The sequence below is a fragment of the Balaenoptera ricei genome, chromosome 11 (assembly GCF_028023285.1).
Source record: "Balaenoptera ricei isolate mBalRic1 chromosome 11, mBalRic1.hap2, whole genome shotgun sequence".
In the NCBI taxonomy this organism is placed as follows: Eukaryota; Metazoa; Chordata; class Mammalia; order Artiodactyla; family Balaenopteridae; genus Balaenoptera; species Balaenoptera ricei.
The window spans coordinates 79,587,025-79,606,982 of NC_082649.1; the positions used below are offsets into that span (position 1 = coordinate 79,587,025).

Here is a 19,958-nt window from a genome sequence, read left to right on the forward strand (position 1 = left end):
CCCTCAGCACTTTAAAAAAGATATCAAGTAGAGTTCCCTGTGCTATACAGTAGGTCCTTATTAGTTATCTATTTTATATATAGTAGTGTATGTATGTCAATTCCAATCTCCCAGTTCATCCCTCCTCCCCCCCGCCATTACCCACTGGTAACCATAAGTTTGTTTTCTACATCTGTCACTCTACTTCTGTTTTGTAAATAAGTTCATTTGTACCCTTTTTTTTTTAGATTCCACATATAAGTGATATCATAATGATATTTGTCTTTCTCTGTCTGACTTACTTCACTCAGTATGACAGTCTCTAGGGAACTCTACTCAATACTCTGTAATGGCCTATATGGGAAAAGAATCTAAACAAAAGAGTGGATTTATGTATATGTATAACTGATTCACTTTATTGTACACCTGAAACTAACACAACATTGTAAATCAACTCTACTCCAATAAAAATTTTTAAAAAATAAAATATTTTTAAAAATTAAAAAAAGAAAGATATAAAGAACCTACAACTAAAGCAATTAAGGTGGGGTGAGGACTAAGAGCTGGTGCTCTAATTTAGATAAACTAAAAAGATAAAAATTCTCCGATTCTGAAAGAGTGAGACAAGATAAGACCCAAGGTGATGTAATTCATTCATTAGTTAGCTAGTACACCTATCTTGAGATTTCCTGTACTGGGCCTACAATTTGGATGCCAGGAATATAGTGCCTACCAAGATAGACACAATCCCTGCCCTCATGCCACTTACATTCCTTCATTCAGCCAATAGGCATGCATCAGTACCTTCTGTAAACCAGGCTATGGGCCCAGAAATGGATAAAGGACAATGGGCGTGGCTAGGATGGTCCAAGACTCTGAAAGAGGGCAGAGTTAGACGGAAAAAGTAAAAAAGCAAACAAAAACAAACCCAAAGAACTCCCTGACGGTGAAGTTAAACAATTAAAAAACTTCTCACTCCAACAGAGGCCACAGGATGAATTCATAAATACCAGGTTTCTAGAGGCATTTCCATGATGGGTGGGTAGACTGCTCCTTTGGCAATTTATTGTCTGGTGCTTTTTTCTAGAGACAGAATTCTGGTCTGGATGGAGCATGGCATTTCTTAGGATATTAAGACACAGCATGAAACTCCCTTCTGGGCTTTGTAGGGCTGAGTATCTTTGAATCAGAGAAGGTTCTGGAATCATATCAAGTTAGAAGCCTGGCTCACCTGTGAGCTATGGGTCCACAGGCAGGTTATTAAACATCTCTGCAAGCCCCAATTGCCTACCTTGGGCAGGAGATGAACACTTACTTGGTCCCAGGGTGCTGAGGACCAAATGAGAAAAGGCACAGAGAGAGCTCAGTACCCGTGACTGTCCACAGGAAAGCCCTCAACGAACATTTGCTATAGTTATTACAATAACTGTTGTTATTCATAACTACGGTCCTTCAGTCTGACTGGTGGAAAGATGAGAGAAGAGAGCAACAAGCTTTCTTATTCTGCTCTGTACTTGTTTTACTTCTTCTTGTAAATAAAGTGAGGTGGGGTTTTTTTTTTTTTTTTCTGATTTAAAAAGCAGTAGAAAAATGTTGGGAAAATCAGAGAATTACAAAGGAGCATATTAAAATTGTACATAATCCTATTACTCAGAAATCAGACAGTGCTTTGGCATATGTTCTTTCTCTGCAGTTACACGGTTGACATCATACAATATATACTGTTTTATAATCTGCTTTTCCATTTAATATAGTATGACTATTACCCCGTGTTTTGAAATGCAACTAAGACACAATTTTAATATCTCTGTAGTACTCCACTCTCTGGCTTTAACACGAGTTAAACAGTCCTTTGTCGTTGGATATTTAGGTTGTTCACAATTTTTTTTTTTTTTTGCAATAGTTCCATCAGGAACATTCTCACACATTAATTTTGTGCATAGCTAATTCCTGTAGGACAAATTCCCAGAAGTAGAATTACTGTGACAAAAGATATGCACAGTTTTAAAGCTTTAGATACCAAGTGACAAATTGCCCTTCCAAGAGGGGGTACAATGCCTCTTTCCCAGTGCCTTCCCTAACACTGGGCATTGTCATTTTAAAAATCCCTACCAATTTAATAGATCCCAAACGGTATCTCATTGCTATTTCTGCCTATATGTTCTTGCCTAGGGCAGACTCAGGTGCCAAATTATAGAGAACTTGGAATGCAGAAATGCTGGTACAGGCTGGGGTGACAGAAGAGAGGAAGAAATATGCGAAAGGATGTCCCAGAGAAAGAACCATCCAGAGAAAGGGGGCCCAGTATCACATATTTTGGGGCATCCAAATGGTTCCAGTTTGCTTTAGGTTTTGAGCATTTCCTGAGAAGCCTCCTCACGACCTTGCTCTTCAGAAGCCACCAGTCAGAAAGTGAGCTGCTGCCCCTCTACATCTCCTAGACCTTCTGTCCCTTCCCAGGCCAGCTCCCCCTAGGTCCTGCATGTGGGTGCTGACCTGTAGCTGTAGGTCCAGCCCCAAGAGTGGGAGCCTTGAGGTAATGAGGCTAATGTGGTCTCCCTCCCTCCCAAAGGCAGCTGAACTAGTTCACACCTCTCAGCATGCATAGAAAAAGAACCAGAATCTCCAGGCAAAGGAAGTACTAGAAATGAGAAGAGCGGTCTTGCCCATGCCTCACAAACAGGAGAGAGGGTGCAAGGAAGATTATTTACTCCCAAGAGCTAGATTTTCATGTTGATCTTCAGCATCTTCTCTGGAACCAGAGAACAGCATGTTTTTCATTACCTCTCTGATTTCTACTGAATCTTTCCTAATGATTAAAAAATAACCAAATCTTAATATGAGAAGTTTACAACATACACAAAAAAAGTACAGAAGAAAATAAGGAACCCATATACTTAGCCTCAATAAGACCAATCCATGGCCAATTCTGATTCAGGTACATCCCCACGTACTCACCCCCTCATATTATTCTAAAGCAAGTCCTAGACATACTATTTTGTCATCCGTAAATAACTTCACTACCATCACCTAAAATATTAACAATAATTTCTTTATATCATCAAATACCCAGCATTCCAATTTCCAATTTTTGAACAAATGTCAGAATTTTAAGTAATCTTTGGTTTAAATTATGATTCAAATAAGGTCCTTACATTCTGGTTGGTTGTTATGCCTTTTAAGTCTCCTTTAATTTATAGATTTCTCTCCATTTCTTTTTTTCCCCTTGCAATTTATTTCTTGAAAAAAATCAAATTTTTTTTTTGTTCTATAGAGCTTTCTTTTCATAGTCTGCATTTTGCTGACAGCATCCCTACGGTTTTGGCAATTTTGAAAACTCACGTCTTTAGATGCTGTCCTTCTTACTGCCACTCCTTCTTGAACATTCCTTTGACAGCAAATCTTTGCTGTCTAAGTCCCATGGTCTGTGCACTCCTGGAGGGCAGGGGCATCTCTCGTTCAGTTTTGGTCACTGCTGTCACTCACACTCACCACCTGGACGGCAAGCACACCTGGTTTGTTGGATGAATCGAACGCCTGAAAGAACTATGTTCTTTTCATTATGTTTCTGCCATGTACACCCTTGAACTCAGCTTGCAGCCCTGCATTTTGCACTACATGTATTTTTTTTTTCCCCACGTGTGGTTAGTGTCTAAGGACAGGACAGACCTCATGCTGGTTTTAAAAACACAGACATTTTCTCCACTGTTCTGTAAGGATGCTCCGCACAGATCAAGATTCTGAGTTACCGACCGTAGTTCAAAGGCTGACTGACTTTTCATCCTCTATGGTTCTGGAATGTACATTGGTGCTTCTATTCTCTTGACTAATATTTTAAAAGGTACCTAGTTGTTAACTGAAGAGAAGGCAGGCTTCCCAGACTTTTCCTTGGATATTGAGAAGATATTAATTTTAATTCCAGAATAAGGATTTCCTTTAGAGCTCCTGCTCTCTCCCACCCACACCTCCATAGGTCCCCTGGGGGTGGAAGTGGAGGTGGTACAAAGTTCTGTACAGGAGAAACTTAACATTCTATAAATAAGAGCTTGCTTGCGGAACGAAAGAAGAGCCGTAGCAAGGAAATCTCTATCCCTCTCGTTAAATTAAATTGGAGCACTTGCTTATTTAATATAGTCAAGTATAGGAAGAATTCTCCTTCAATTTTTTTGCAGACTAGATTAAGTTTTCACCTAGGGCACATAAAAGAGTAAATAAATATTGATCACCTAGGAGGTTATTAGTAGATCAGAGTTTTGTGTGTCTCCAGACTCAATGAATTTTTGGATGCAATTCAAATAATTGCTAATGCTTACTCAGTTCAAGCGACGTAATGGAGTATGCAATGAAAATCAAGTCTCCCTTCCACCTAAATCTCTGGTCTCTTTCCCTAGACGCAACTGCTTACATTGGTTTCTTACTGTGTGCCAGGTCCTGTGAGCTTACCAATTATTACCAGTTTCTGTTACTATTGCATAAATAGTGTGACCCTATAAAGCAAGTGGACTTGTTATCCTCATCTTCAGATGAAGTAAATGAGACTCAGTGTGTATCGGTGATTAGCCTAAGGCCACATGTTTAGGTGAGTGGCAGAGCCAACGCTCAGAGCAAGCCAGCATGGGATCCCACACCCATTGTTCGTACCCATTAACTCATCCTATCTAGAAATACAAAAATACGACCTACTGATACCCTCAAACAGTAAACTGTAGACTCATTTGTCAAATTGTTTTGGCCAGTTTGATGGTTTGACATTCTTTCAAGGAATTAAAACTCTACAGCTTACAAGGTTTGTATAAAAAAGAAAAAGACATGGTCCCCATTTTACAGGTAAGGAAATTAGGAAGAGAGACAATGGATAAAGCAAAGAGTGGGATGGGGAAGTGAAAGAGGAAGAGCTTTGGCAGAAATTTTCAACTTTTCTGTGTGTGCGTGTGTGTGTTTATGTGTGTGTGTATGTGTACAGTATGTAAACCATAGACCCCTTTGACAGTCTGGTAAGACTAGGGACGCCTTCTCAGCATAATGCTTTAAAATGCATAAAATAGGTACAATTCCAAAGGAGACCAACTGCATTGATATACGGTTATCAAAAACTTTAGAAAATAAATGTGTGGCACAGTGATATATAAGCTTCCTTTTCAATGCATTAAATAAGATCTGGTGGCAGGTGTAATCCTAAGGAAATTTAGAAGTCCTGACGAGTGTAAATGATATTTTGAGATATTGCAACAACTGTAATGTGATATGAAAATATCTGTGATTTCTCTTGGTGACAAAGTCACAGACAATGCAAGTGCTACTGTGGTTTGCTACCTCCTTTTTTTTTTTTTTTTTTGTCATATTCAAGTTCATGGACCTCTTGAATTCTAGCCAAACACTCCAGGTTCAGACTCTCTCCCCTGTAAGAGGACATGAGCAAAGGTTAGAGGGTAATACTTAACCTTCCATCCTGCACCTGCTACTAGTACTATGCTTCAATTCCACATTTTTCTTGTCCAGATGATGCTCTGTTGAGACACTGTAAACAGTAGATTTATTTAAACTACACTCCTTTAAAATATTTTTAATTTGAAAAAGTAATAAATGCACATGGTTAAAAGAATCAAACATAAAACAGTATGCACTGAAAAATATATCCCCTTTCCCAGAATCCCTCCTATATCACTCAGAGCTCTTGGTCGCCAGCAACAGAAACTGACAGCAGAAAAGGAGTTTATGGAGTAGCTCACAGAATGCACTGAAGGCTGGGGAGACAGGTTCGGTCAGGAACCGAGGGACAAGCGAGGTGAGGCACAGCCAGAAGAGCCCCAGGGACAGCTCTGCTGGGACTGCTGCTGCTGGGCAACTGCCCTGTCCCTGGATGGCCCTGGTCTAACCCGCAGCTGCAGTGAAGGTTCTCTAATGCTGCTGTGCCTTTGGGTCCTTCTTTTAATGAGCTTGTAACAATAGGTCATGCTTAGGGTATTCTTCTGGTTATTTCTATCTTACAGATGAGAAAACTGAGGGCTAGGGGAATTAACTAATTTGCCTGAGGTCACATGGTGGGTATTACCACCGACTGAAATCAGAACCAAGGTCAGCCTGACTCCAGAAGCTGAACCTGTGCTCTTGATCTCCACCTGCTACTCCTTCGCGCTATTCCTGTCACCCACGGTCTACAGATCCTGCAGCCCCTGCTTTCACCTTTACTTCAACATGAAACTGAGTGGTTTGAGCCCCCATCCTTTCTAATAACAGGGTCTGAGTCCCTCCCCATCTCAAGAACCATCTTTTTCTTACCTCCTGGGGGCACATGGACACTTGTTTCTCATCCACTCCTGAGTCAGTTCCTAGCTCTGCCCCTGCCCTCAGTTCACTGTGTGGGGGGCTCTTCCCTGGGACAGATACCTCCTTTTCCCTGCATTCTCCAAAGAAATATTAATACTGTGTGTACAGCAGTGTTGTTGCAGAGGTGGGGTGGTGGCAGATGCGATCTGAGCTTTTTTTTTTTTTTTTTTTTACAGTGAAGGATGAATTCTAATTTCAGAGACGTTAAAAATGTAAAAAAAGAGTTTTATCTTAGAATCAATGAAACATAAGAATTGATTTGACTAAAAGTTGGAGAAGAAATGGACCAGAGATGGTTTTACTTCTTTTCAATGTAGAAAGAAACCCATTTCCTTGATTGGGAGATCACTAGTCTAGGTTAATCTCTCCAGAATTATTTGATCAGAACTATTCCAAGTTCTGGAGAGAAAGACATCTCTTCATCCTGCCAAAAATTATTTCGTAGGAGTTCAACTTGTAGTATCACAAAACTAGAGACTGTCATTTAATTAAAGCGTCCTCTGAAGAGTTCAAACTTCCCAAATACATTGCGATGTCGATATTCTCCATATGCTCTGGAATTTTCAGTCTATAATCTTAATGTTTGATTTTTTTTTGAAGGGTGGTTTTTATTTAAAATGAAAGTAATTGCACTAAAGAACACTGTGGAGGAATTTATTGTGCTCAAAGCCCTGTTCCAGGAGTTGATTGGGGAGACCGAGTGAGGTGCCTAGTTCAGGACAGTAACAGTGACATTCATACAGTGACATTAGAGTTTGAAACCTGGTCATAGCTTCCACCTAAACTGTACTTTTCTTTGCACCAAATACTGGCAGTATTTGTCTTCTTATGCTGCCTTTGGTTTTCTTTTAAGTGAGTTCCAAAATTTCCAACGCTTTCTCTAAAATCCGTACTATCTTCAATCACATGTTTCTTGCTTGGAGATTTAAGCAAAGCCTTGTTTGTTCTTTGCAATTGTATTCACTACCCAGGAAACAAGCCAACTTGTTTCTGATGGACAGAGGAAAATATGCCAGCTTAACCATGTTTACAATTGCTTTTTGCCATCACATCATAGATTCTTAGGAAATAAGAAAAAATTTTATCTGGGTACTCAGCTTTTTGTTACAGCCTTTGCATTCCTCTTATTTGTAGTAATTGTGATCTTGTTATTCCTCTGTTAGCTGGTGGCTGTGATCATTTGTTGTGTAGTGTTTTTCTTTGACCTTCAATGTACGGTCGTCAGGGGAGAGGACTCTGCTGGCTGATGGCACCCTCTCCTCCTTTGCTTAGTTACAACAAAGGCAGATTTACGACTTTGGTTGAAATGCATAGTTTCATAAGAAGGAAAACAGATGATAATTTTAGTATTTAGATGAAAAAGAAAAACAACCTTGAATAAAAGGTGAATATTGATTTTAAAAAATTTGTTTACCCAGAATTGCAAAATTGTGCATAATGTGATTTCATTTCAGATTTGTTAACCATGTGCTGATGGAAATTGGCCACAAAGAACACACTTATTTTGGATTTTAAAGTTTAAATAAAATGAACTTCTTAAAATTTATGTTGAAACAATAATGATACAACCCTTACTGGTTGGTTGATTTCCTAAAATTCTTACAGAATCCCAAATTTATGACAGCATGACTATTCACGCCGGCACTGGAAATTCAGGTCACGTTAATGATGACGTGGATGGTTTTCCTAAAGCTATTGAGATTCATCATCTTTTTTAGTAATTCTTTCTTTATAGAGAGAGGATTCTGTAATAAATTTACTTTATACTTTCTTTTTTAAAAAATATTTTACTTATTTTCTTGGCTGCGCCGGGTCTTAGTTGCGGCACACGGGATCTTCGTTGCGGCACGCGGGATCTTTTAGTTGTGGCACGCATGTGGGATCTAGTTCCCTGACCAGGGATCGAACCCGGGCCCCCTGCATTGGGAGTGCAGAGTTTTAGCCACTGGACCACCAGGGAAGTCCCTACTTTATACTTTCTTAGTCATGATCATACTCAGGTGTGCCTCTCTGATGTTCACCCATTCAATTCAACCAACATTTATTGAGTGCCTATATTCCAGGCACCAGCCTGGCACACACAAATAGATGCATAGTTCCTGACCTCAAGAAGCTGGCAGTCTAGCGGGGAGATAGACACATAAAAAAATCATTATAATACAGTGCAGTTAGACTGGGGTTGAATTTGGGGTGTTTCAGAAATTCTTGAGTCACACATTTCAAACAGACTCTTGGGTCACTTCCACAGATGGCTCATTTCCACCATTATGTTTTGATCCATCCTCCATTTCATCCTGGATTTTTAGTTTACCTTATTTTGCTCTTGTTTCTTCTTTGATTAGACAATCTCCTTAAATACAGCACAAGCATTAAAAGTAATACCGAAAATCTGTATGTGCAGACATGGAAATGGCCCTACACTGATAAGTGAAAAATATGATGTGCCTTAGTAGGCTCAGGCTCAATCCCATTTGTGAAAATATATTTTTAAATATATATATATATAAAAATATGTAAAAATATAAATATATCCAACTGGATATTGGATATATGTATTATATATATAAATATATATCCAATATACTTATATATAATTTGAACATATTTGGAAGAATATATGCCCATCTGTTAGCAATGGCTACTTTGGGGAAATGGGTTGGGGAAGGGAGAGACTTCAACTTCTTGTTTCATAGAATTCTGCTCTGATTTTTTTTTAACTTAAAAAATTTCTTTAAATATTTTGAAAAAATAAAAATCCTAGTTAGCTCTTTGTTATGCGGAACAATAAGCCCAAACTAAATGAAACTAGATGTCCTCCTTGGAAACCTTAATCCACCCTTCCCATCTTAATCTCTCCCAACCCCCTGCATAAATCTTTCCATGAAGCCAGGCTCCCCTAACACACCGAGCATATTCATGAATGTCTTAAGTCAACATGTATTTGTTGACTGCTTACTACAGGCACTGGGAATCCGTCAGAGAAAAAAACAGCGTCAACCAAGTGGCACATCCCCTCACCTCCCTCTGCTTTGGTCCATGTCTTTTCCTGTCTTCTCTATGGGCTCTTCAAGACCCCCTCCTCCAGGAAGTCTTCCTTTCCTTCTCCTCTGAACCCTCCTCTGAATCTTACAGTATTTAGTCTATATAAGTCTTTTGAAGAGTCATACCTTCTGAAGGTTCTAAGAGAATAGTAATCCGATGACTTAACACTTTTGTACTTTCGGCCTTCATTTATTAATTATATATTGAGTGACTACAATAAGGATAGAGTAGGGAAGCTGGCACAGATCACATCCACCTGAAGTGGAGAGGAGCTACATGAAACATGTAATGATGCAGATAACTCCTCCATGAATAGTGTGATGAATAGTATGAAAGAGAAGTAGAGAGCGTCATGAGGATATATACCAGGGAAATGGATGCTGGACTGAGGGCAGGGTTTGGAAGGGCTTCCCTGGGGAAGTCAAATTTAATTAGCTGGGATGTGAAGGAAGAGATGAAGTGCTCAGAGGGAGGGGCCCAGGTGGGAAGCATCACGGTGCACAGGAAGTGAAAGATGGCAGGGGTAGCTGTAACCTAGAGAGAGAGAGGTGTAGGGTTAGCAGAGGAGGCTGGAGGGGTAGGTGAGGATCAGATCATACACGACCTTGTACGTCACCTTAACCAATTTGGGCTTCATTCTATGAGCAAGGGGAGCCACTGAATTCTTTTAATTAGAGGATGGACAAGAGCACAGTTACCTTTTAGAAAGGTCCCACTGGCTAATGAGAGGGAATGGATTAGAGAGAGAGCCTGGGGGTTTCCAGCACTCCCCAGCCAGTATGGACTCAACTCTTTGTGGACTGATTGTTAATATAGTGAATGCTTTTCCATCAGGTTAGCATTTCCCTCTACATCTCGATCTCTCATCATTCATCTGGCACTTTTTCCTAAGGCTTCTTCCCTACCAGCCTTCAAATAACTCTAGAATTTTCCTCTTTTAAGAAAAGGGAAAGAAACGTAAACATGCACTTCACAAGAGAAGCTACCCAAACTGCCAATACATGTGTTGAAAGGCAATCAACTCCGTTTGTGTAATCAGTGAACTACAATTATAAAGCACTGCACCACTTACCAGAATGACCAAAATTAGTGACAATACTTAGTACTGTCAAGGCCAGTACCTACTGTTGTCAGGGGCTTTGATTCTCTGCTGGTAACAGTGTACTTTGTTCTTGCTCTGTGGAAAACTGGCAGTATTTCCTAAAAATGAGCAACATATCTTTACCCTCTGACCCAGCAATTGGACCACAAGATACATACGAACAAATTCATGGCAGTATGATTCCTATGAGCCCCAAACTAAAAACGAAACGTTAACATGGATAAGTAAATTGTGGTATAGTCATACATTGGAATACTATAGCACATTGGGAAGAAATGAACCACAGCTACACCAAGAGTATGACATACAGCAAAAAGAAGCCAGGCATAAAAGAATATGTACTGTGAGTCTAATTGCATGAAGGTTTCAACTTAACTGATGCAATTAGAAACCAGGATAGGGGTTGCCTTTGGATAACCGTTACCCCTAAGGAGGGGGAGAGACTGGGAAGGGGCACCAGCATGGGTCTATCTGGGGTGTTCACTGTGTTCTAGTTCTTGACCTGGTGACAATTCAAAGAGTGTGGCCACTTTCACAGATCATCGAGCTGTATGCTTAGGATGTGTGCACTCTTCTGCAGGTGTATTGTATTTTAATTAAAAAAAAAAAAAGGAAAAGAAAACTTCAGATTACATCCCAAAGGAATAAAAAAGAAAGCTCTAGGTCCCCAGAGCTAGAGCTCTGTTTTGAGTCTGTGGCAATGATAACCTGAGACTTGAACTTAGTCAGTTTTGTTGCTGTTGTTGTCTCTGAGCTCTTCTGATGTCATTTCCTTCTCCACAGCCCTCCCTCCAGGGCATTCCTGCTGGGGGATGGTATCCAACAGGACCCTCAGTGCTAGGCTGTGGCGAATTCTTCTTTTGAAGGAAACTTAAAAACAAAAACAAAAAAACTTGGTTTAAGGTCTTGTCTAACTTGTTTCTCTTTATGCCTCTTGGTTAGTTATCTCACTCACTCCTCCAGGCTCCTGAGCACTTTCTTCCTTTTTCCAATCCTATACACTCTCTTGTGCATCTTTGAGTTGTTTTTAATTGTTGAGAGAAATATGCTTTAGTTTTGCAACTCAAAATATCATTAATACAAATATATTTCACAAAATTCTACCTTTGCCACACTGACTTAACTTCGTGCTGTTAGGTGATCAAAGATTTTTCGCACCTGATGCTATATCCCCATCATTCGTCTGAACAGTTCTATGCTAGTATCTCTAATGTTTCTGAGTGGAGTTGTGTAACCATAGGGCAAGTTACCTTAAGCTTTCTGATCTCAATTTTCTCGTCTATAATGAGGATAATAACAGCCCTCTCCTCTTACAGTTGTTGTGAGATCTGAATGCGGTTAAGACATGCAGAATGTATAAAATAAATACATTTGATAATAAAATAGTTGCCCAATAATGGCAACTATTGGCATAAAATAGTTGCTCAATAAATGGGAGTTGTTTGAAGTACTAAGGGCAGGAAGTACTGGTGATTTGTCCCTGCAGACCTCAAGGATTAAACAGAGACATGTTATTTAGAGGGGTTGATCTGTCGAGACCAACTGGTGAGAATTCTGCCTGGTCCAATTGAAAAAGGAGTCATTTCTCTAAAACCGCAGTCAGCCCCAAGGAAAGGTCAGCTTGATTTAGTGGCAGGCACAAATAAAACAGGTAAGGCTACCAAAATGTTTGGTTTCTTTTAAACTTAGGTGATTATATGGCTGACAAGGACTGGGGAGTGAGAAGAGTACTCCATAGCTTAAGAGAATCTTGTAAAATGCTTTAACAAATATATAAGAATCATATATAATTGGCACACGCTTTGTTTGAATGCAAACACTGCTGTTAAAGTGGTGCTTAAAAACAGTTTGTTGGCCTTCTCTTCATACAGGAGAAACATTTCTCTCGTTTACACTACTCTCTTGCTTAGCAAACCCTTATTTATCCTATAATGCAAGTGTAATCAGTCCAACATGTCCAAATGCCCACAGATTCTGAATTAGTGGAGTCTGAATTAATGGAATTTTAGACTGTTTCTCGTGGAGACAAGCGTTTGAAAACTACCCACTCCAACAGTTTCGAGAACACTCTATGAAAATGACCCCTTCCCTCCTCTTTCCGCACGTCTTCCTGCTTTGCCTGTTTCAGTTCTGGCTTCAAAGGAGACAGAGGAAAAAAAAGACTCAAAAGTATTCTTGGGACATTTGAACAGTTATTTATTGAGAAGCCACAGTTTTCCACACTTTCCTAACTGTAGGCTTTATATAAGGCAAAAGCAAGATGGATCTACTACTTTACACAGAAAGAAAGAGCTCTGCAGAAGACCCCAGGGTCACGCAGTTACAGATCAAAATGCAATGTACATGACAGATATAAAAAACAGTGTGGAACAAAATAATTTAAATTATGGTTACAATCTACTGAAGGAAATATCCATGTCTTATTATAAACACATTTATAGTCTAGGGTCATAATTTAAATATTCAGGTCTTTTTTTTTTTTTTTTAACATACACGGTTATTGAAACATAAAAGCAAAACATAACATTTAATAGGATGAACTTTGATAGAAGACAGTCGCTCTGAACTGTGCTGGATGTTATGATAGGATCGCCCTTGCCGTGGCAATTAGGAGGATCAATCCATTGGTATGTAGCCATCCTTTTTTGGGTAACTATCTGGATAAATGAAAGGATGGGTTAACAGGACACCAAGGGTTCATTTTTCAGTTTTAGGGGAACAGAAAGAACTGAAAGTTGGTTATTGGAGACTTGCCTTCTGTTTTTCAAAAAACAAAGCAGATCTATGTGTCTTAGTTAAATTCATTTATTGTACTCATTTAAGTAACTGGCATCCATATACGGGAAACAAAGAAAGTACCTGGCGTACTCGCCCTCACATCCATTTACCGTCGACGCTCACACAGCACGTTGACAAAGCATCATTGAACTCTGCTGATAGCAGGGATACACCTAGCAACTGAACTATGTATTCTCCATAAACGGTATTTAAAGAATGGTGCTCCATATTGCTTGTAAACATATAGACATGGATTCGGGAAATCGTAGAGTCGAAGGTCGTTTGCTAATCTCGGTACCACGTAGCTAAAATGGCAGTTGTATCAGTACACATCTCATGGCATGGTAGTTGACAGAAAATTCCATAATGGGGTTAACTAACAGACTAAGGACATGCATTGATTACAAGACTCTGTCCTAGTGGACTCCAGGCCCAAGCGTTCTAATCGTCCTCTTCGTCTTCCTCATCGCTGTCCTTCATGCTGATTCCCTGCAGACCCCCGCCCTCGCTCACGGACGCTGTGGCCTCCTCCACTGTGAGACGGTTCCGGATGGTTTCGTAGGTCTTGCTGTTTAAGGTTGAGTCCAGGACTCCTTGCAGTCGGAAGTCTCTATAGGTTTTCTAAGGAGGGAAAAGATGCGGTGATGAGGGAGATCTCATCTCCATGAAGGGAGGGACAGGGCACAAGGCAAGCATGGGGTTGAGAATACTGACCTCAGCTAAGTGTCACACTTCATGCACTGTCACATGAAAAGCCACCATGCTCAGATTTCACTTGTACTGAAAACTGAGATTTGTTGAATGACAGAAAATGAGAAATGGTGACAGGATAAACTGTATTAGATGAGACAAAGCAAAGAACATAAGCTTGTGTTTATTCAGTTCTGTAAAGCGAAATGTTCCATAATTGTTTTGGTTCTTTTTTTTTTTTTTTTGGTCTGGTTCTTTCTCTTAGGTTTGTATCGTATCATATGATAGACAGTGTGAGGGGCTATAACACATAAATAATGGATCAAATGATTATGGTATTTTATGATTTCTGCTGCAGTCTGGTCCTTAGTATTTGTGAGGCTTGTAACTGCGTATCCCTCTGTCTCATTCACAAGACAGACATATGCATGTCGGTATACGAAACCGATCACGGGCAGCAACAATTATGGGGAAGATGGAGCGTTAATGCCTCATCAATATGTTGCGGGCATGTGACATTTCTCGTCTCCTTAGGAAAGAAGTGTATCTATTCTGTTCACAACTTCATGGTCTCAGGGAAGAAATTTGGCTCTTTTTCAAGAACAATGGTTTGGTATTGCTGTACCACAAGTTCTTTCTTTGTTCCTTCAGGCGATTTCTCTTGGATTTCCTTAGGTATCCCAGGGACTGTTTTTCTAGGAATCCCTTCGCGTTAATTGAACATGACCAGAAGCATCTGGCTGTTGTCTACTTCACAAAACATTTTTTTGCAAAAGGTCCCTCTCTAACTACAACTCTCCTCATCACGCTGCATATCATTTCAGCTACTGATTCTGCTGTTTGTTTCTCCTCTTGATATGGGAAACTTGCTAAGGGGTCAAAAGGAGGAACAGTAACATACTTCAACGCCACTTGCATTATGATTTCTGGTTTTTGGAGTCCATCTGATGCAGTCCTAGTGTCAATCACCATGTCAACCACTCCTGAAGGTCTCATGTGGTAATTAATGACTGCAGAGTTAACTAGTGAATGCTGTTCAGCTCAGTGAAGTCCAGTAATAAAAGATTATGGATAGGATGACCACGTGTACCCTTTGCCAGTTTATATCTATGGTCCCAGTAGGATTATGTGTAGCAGCTTCTTTCTTTCTTCAAAGTAATCTGGTTTCGACACTAAATTCAAAGGTCATCCTAACTATGGATCAAGCTGCAAGGCTAGGTAGCTAGCGGAACTGTGTCTGTACCTGGAGGGGGAAGGGTAGGAGGCTGAGTAAAATGCTAGGTCTGGTGGAGACCAGATATCCAGATGATTTACTTGATTTTTCTGTACTTTTCAATCACTTAGAATTGATTGGAGAATATGAGGGGAAAAAGGTAGAAATCACTTGAATATTCTCCTCTCTAGTCAAATTCCAGAGCAGTGTGTTTCCCAGCCAGACTCTGAATGTCTAAGGGCAGGGACCACATAGAGTCATTTTTTAAAAATACTCCATCTTGTAGTATACAAGTAGGGGCTCAACTAATATTTGTCCAAGGCTGGAAGAATAAATGCTTGCTGGATAATGAATGAATGGATGAATAAACCGAGTGATGCAGAGGCAGGAAAGAAAGCCAATTATCATTGGAAGTTTGCCTCGGAGAAGGAGGCCACTGGGTAACGTACTTAGCGAAGAGGTGGTGAATTCTGCTTCATCCCTCTGTGCTGTGGCTCTAGTTAAGCTGGGCCCACTTTTGGCAAAAGTGAAGGAGTTCCTTTGGCAGGGACGTTTCTGTGTCCCTTGCCTGTGGTTCATGTTTGTGTTGTTTTTGGCAGAGGCTAAGAAGAAACCTCCTCTCTGACTTGTATTTTTTTCTTAATAAAATATTGCTAATTCTAACAGTCTCAACAAAAATCTGAAAATCAGTAATGGGAAGATATTCTAACACACTAAAATTCATGTCTTCTTTTCATGTCTACCCAGGAAGGGTCAAACAGAAAAAATTCCCCTTAAGAGTATTTATAGCCAGAAAATGGAACGCAAGGGGTCAGGCAATGGTTAGTGAGGTTGCCTTAAGGAACTGAAATTTAAATATATGAAAATTAGGCTGGGTGCATAGTCCAAGTGCATAGATTTCTTTTTTAAGAGCTGCAGTACACTGCTGTCTGCAACCTTCCCTGGGAGGACTCTTTGTGAGATCAAATGCATATGATAATAATTCTCCTTAATTACACTCAACGGAACAGTAATTGGTTTTAAGTCAGCACTGGGGTAGAGGAGCACCTTCAATGAAATGGCGCTAATCCGAAAGAGACTAAGAAATGGGGCGGGGGGGGGGGGGGGGGAGGAATAGCGGGGACGGGGGAGGGAGGACTTTCAGCAAACTCTTAAGAAATGGAAATTAACCTCCGTTTTATCATTAAAATATTTTGAAAGAGACTTTGTGCTCTGAATGAGATTTTTGCATACGAATGTTTTAAAACCCTCTATGGTGAAGCATCAAATGGAAACTGAAATGATCAAAAATGTATTTACCCCCTTCTGTGATCTTATTATTTCATGTAAACCACTGAGATTTCACGCTGAAATAATTATCATTAGTCCAAGGCACACACACAAGAACAGGGGGAAAAAAAAGCTACGTTCAGGGTATGTTACCTCACCTTCGTGATCCTTTACATTTGACTGTATACACGCATTGTAAGAGAAACTACTTCAATTAACTACAAGAACAATATTGATTTGCATCCTGATAATGATCCCAGGACATATTTAGAAAGAGCCGGAGGGAAATATTTCTATTAAATTAATTGTGGCAAAATTTTATTTAATTAAACCATAAATGAAATTGGTAATGGATGCGATTAGCATAGTGCTACCCAAAAGCCAGCTTTTGAACGTTTAATGCAAAGGGCATGATGGCCCTTGCAGTATATTTGCATGGCAAATACATAAAGTATTTTTCCAGTCTGGATAAAATATCAAATTCCTTTTTATTAAATTTCCCTTTGATGTCTGAGTAATAAATTAACCAGGCATCCCAAAGTGATTTCACCGGTTTTTCTTGCCTGAGATACTATTTTAGGAATCACCTTGTTTTATATGTAAACTAATATTTTTTGTGTTAAGGAAGTTCTGCAGCTTGCCAATGAAATGTATTTCAGTGAGCTGTTTGCAAAGGAGAATCATTATGTTTTCTTTTACCTTTACCATCCTAATTAGTGTTTTCAACTGATAAATGTGAAGCTGTAAGTCCATCCGGTCCGTCAGCCAGGTACAGATCACGTTCATGGAGCTGCTGTACCATTGCTGAAAAAAAAGACAAAAGTTCTCCAGCCAACACATCATGGAGCATTTAAGAGCAGAGACGAAACAGGCCACGTGTGAGCACCTGCTCTGTTCCAAGAGGAAAACAAAATGGTTAAAGAGAATTTCAGAGCACACAGATCATGAACAGTGATTGACGCAAAAATCCCGTGGTACCAGATCAGCCGAAAAGAGATCGGTTTGGACTTTGAATCGAAAACAGAACTCTTCCACTATACACACCTCATATACAATCAATTCATAAAGGCCACCGTTTGCTCTTCTGATTCTCCTTTTTGTTGGTTCATTTTACTCAGTTGAGATTTAAGTCACTGTTTGTGTCCTAACGCCATTGTCTTGGGTGTCCAAGACGATGGGGGCTTCTCCACTGAACCAATCGATGCCACTTGCTACTTACCTTTTGAAAAAAATCCAGACCCTGTCTGCTTAGGACAATTCTGGGAATCAGGCTGAGAGCCTTAGGAATTTAGGGCAAAGTTTACCTTCCTTTACCCTAAAGGGGCATTCGGATAAAGACAATGAAGGAGGGTTTCTCTTTAAGGGCCAAATTATACTCTGGGCAGCTTATGTGGCCTTACGTTGGCTGTGCAATCTGTTTTAATCTTAACACCAAAAAATTATGGAAGATGAGAGAAAAAAAAACATCTACAAATGAGCTCATTTCAAGCTGTTGAAATCATACTTCCCCTTAAGGGGGTTAAATTTTGCTTCTTGTCTGTGAAAAATGCTTGAAGCTGTGTCACTTTAGACTGCCACCCCTGTGGTGCATGGAGTCTCTGGTGCGGTATAATTTTGCAGTACTGCTCATATATTCATAAATCTCACTCGGAGACATATGAACAGTGTTATGAAGTGTCAGTACAAAAAAAAAAAATCTAATCTTTTAAACTTCACCAGGTTTCATTACGCATTCCCGCTTATACCAAACAATTTACAAATAAAATGAAAAGGTGTGGATGGACCTATATATTGATTTATAGGGCATGTATATGAACTGTGTGCAGAAAAGATGTAAAAAAAAAAAAAGTGGTTAGAGAATTGAAACACTGCATACTCTCCTGTTAACGCACACGCACACACGCACACGCACACACGCACACCAGTGGAGATTTGAAAAGCATAAATAAAAACATGTTTCTGATGGTAACTCCACCCTTTCTCACCTAAAGATCATCCAAAATCAGTTTATGTCTAACACTCACAGTTTTTCCGAAGCCTTGTTTCTGACTTAATTTCTTTAAAAAAAAATTAATTTGGGTTTTTACTTGCAAGGTAGAACTGCCAAGTTTCACCTTGCAAGAAACGACACAGTCTCAGCCATGGCGTTCCGAAGCCCTCTTTGCAATCGTTCGTTTCTAGGCTCTTTCCTCATCAGAGCCAATTGTGGCTCTCCTTGGAGCCCAGCCGCAAACAGAGACCACACTACCCCAATCAAGGCAGCACTGCAGCCTCACAGCCAGCTTCTGCTCTTTTAAAGATCACGGAGGCGAAACTGTCAGTTTCAGGAACCTTCTGTCCCTCCCCAAGGGAGCAGGCGGGGTTGGGGGGGTAGGGATTTTTTTCTTGAGATCTGCAGTTCACTCCACATAGGAGTGGCAGTTTGCCCTGGTCAAGCTGCTTCAGGCATGGACAGGTTTTCTCCTCTAGGAGCGAGAACATTTCACTGAAACTTTTTTTGGGGGGGTTGTGATTATTTGGAGGTGTTTTTGGCACCTCCTGCCTTGGGATTCTAGAGCTCTTGCTGTCACTGCATCTGGGTTTGTTAAGGGACTAGGGATAGGAATATGACTAGGTCATGGGTGTTTCTACGGCCCTACTTTACCCTCAGCTGGGGGACCTCTTGTGTTTACCCCAGGCCTCAAATTCCACATTTACTGACTTATTCTGACATGAAATCTGGGGGGCTCAAATAATCTATTTTGAGAGTCATGAGCAACGCCCCCTACCACCGACTCCCACCTCCTGGGGTTGGAAAATGACCTTCAAAGGAACCTGGGTGACCTCCTGGCCAAACCTACAAGACCAGGACCCCATGATGAGTGCATCTCAGGGACACAAAAGAGGAATGTGGCACTCTGGCTTCTAGGCAGAGGTGGCATTTTGCTTTGGCTGTGACAACGGGCAAACCAGCGCTGGCTTCTATCACTGCCAGCAAGCCTTGTGCAACATGCCTTTTTCTCTTTGCTGAGAGATATGCCACCTTTCAGGGGAAAAAAATAACGAACTCCCCCCAGCCCCCATTTTATGTAAGGAATTCCCATTCTTGTAAATGGCTTTTGGCTATTAAAAAATAAAAAGGGAAAGGTAGACTGCTATCAATACTCTTTCTCTGCTGCTGAAAGGGTAGGGCGGTAGGAACTGCATGTAGCGATGGATGGATCAGCGCATCGCGCTCACAGATTCCCACCCCAGGAGAACAAGAAAGCCCTGGAACATCCATGCTTTTTCTCCTGGATCTCACATCTAGCAAAAGAAGTGTAAAAAATGTATGATGCCCCATTGGCTACACATTTCAAGAGGCAAAAGGGAGTAAGTCACGCCTTTCCAAACCTTATGCTCAGTAGATGAAATTGGAGGCACTCTTGGATGAAGCACAGCGCTAACTTGGTTTTCCAGAAAGGCGCTTAAAGGCACTTGGATGTTGGAGAAAGCAGGAGTCACTGCCTTCTAGAACTTTAAAACATTAGAGGTGAAGGGGATGTTCCACAGAGCCCCTCCTTTGTAGAGGAGGAAACA

The 19,958-nt window shown here is 40.4% G+C and overlaps 1 protein-coding gene across 8 annotated transcripts in view; it reads right to left on the reverse strand.

Moving 5' to 3' along the window:
- Positions 1–12,951: 12,951 nt before the first annotated feature.
- Positions 12,952–19,958, reverse strand: part of CADPS (calcium dependent secretion activator) — a 474,621-nt gene continuing 467,614 nt past the window's right edge. For all 8 annotated transcript variants that reach the window (XM_059937688.1, XM_059937691.1, XM_059937689.1 and 5 more), the window contains 2 exons: positions 17,100–17,204; positions 12,952–13,849 (listed from right to left, as the gene is read on the reverse strand). In XM_059937688.1, coding sequence (XP_059793671.1) covers positions 13,670–13,849; positions 17,100–17,204 — 285 coding nt within the window. In that variant the 3' untranslated portion in view covers positions 12,952–13,669. The remainder of the gene's footprint in view (positions 13,850–17,099; positions 17,205–19,958) is intronic.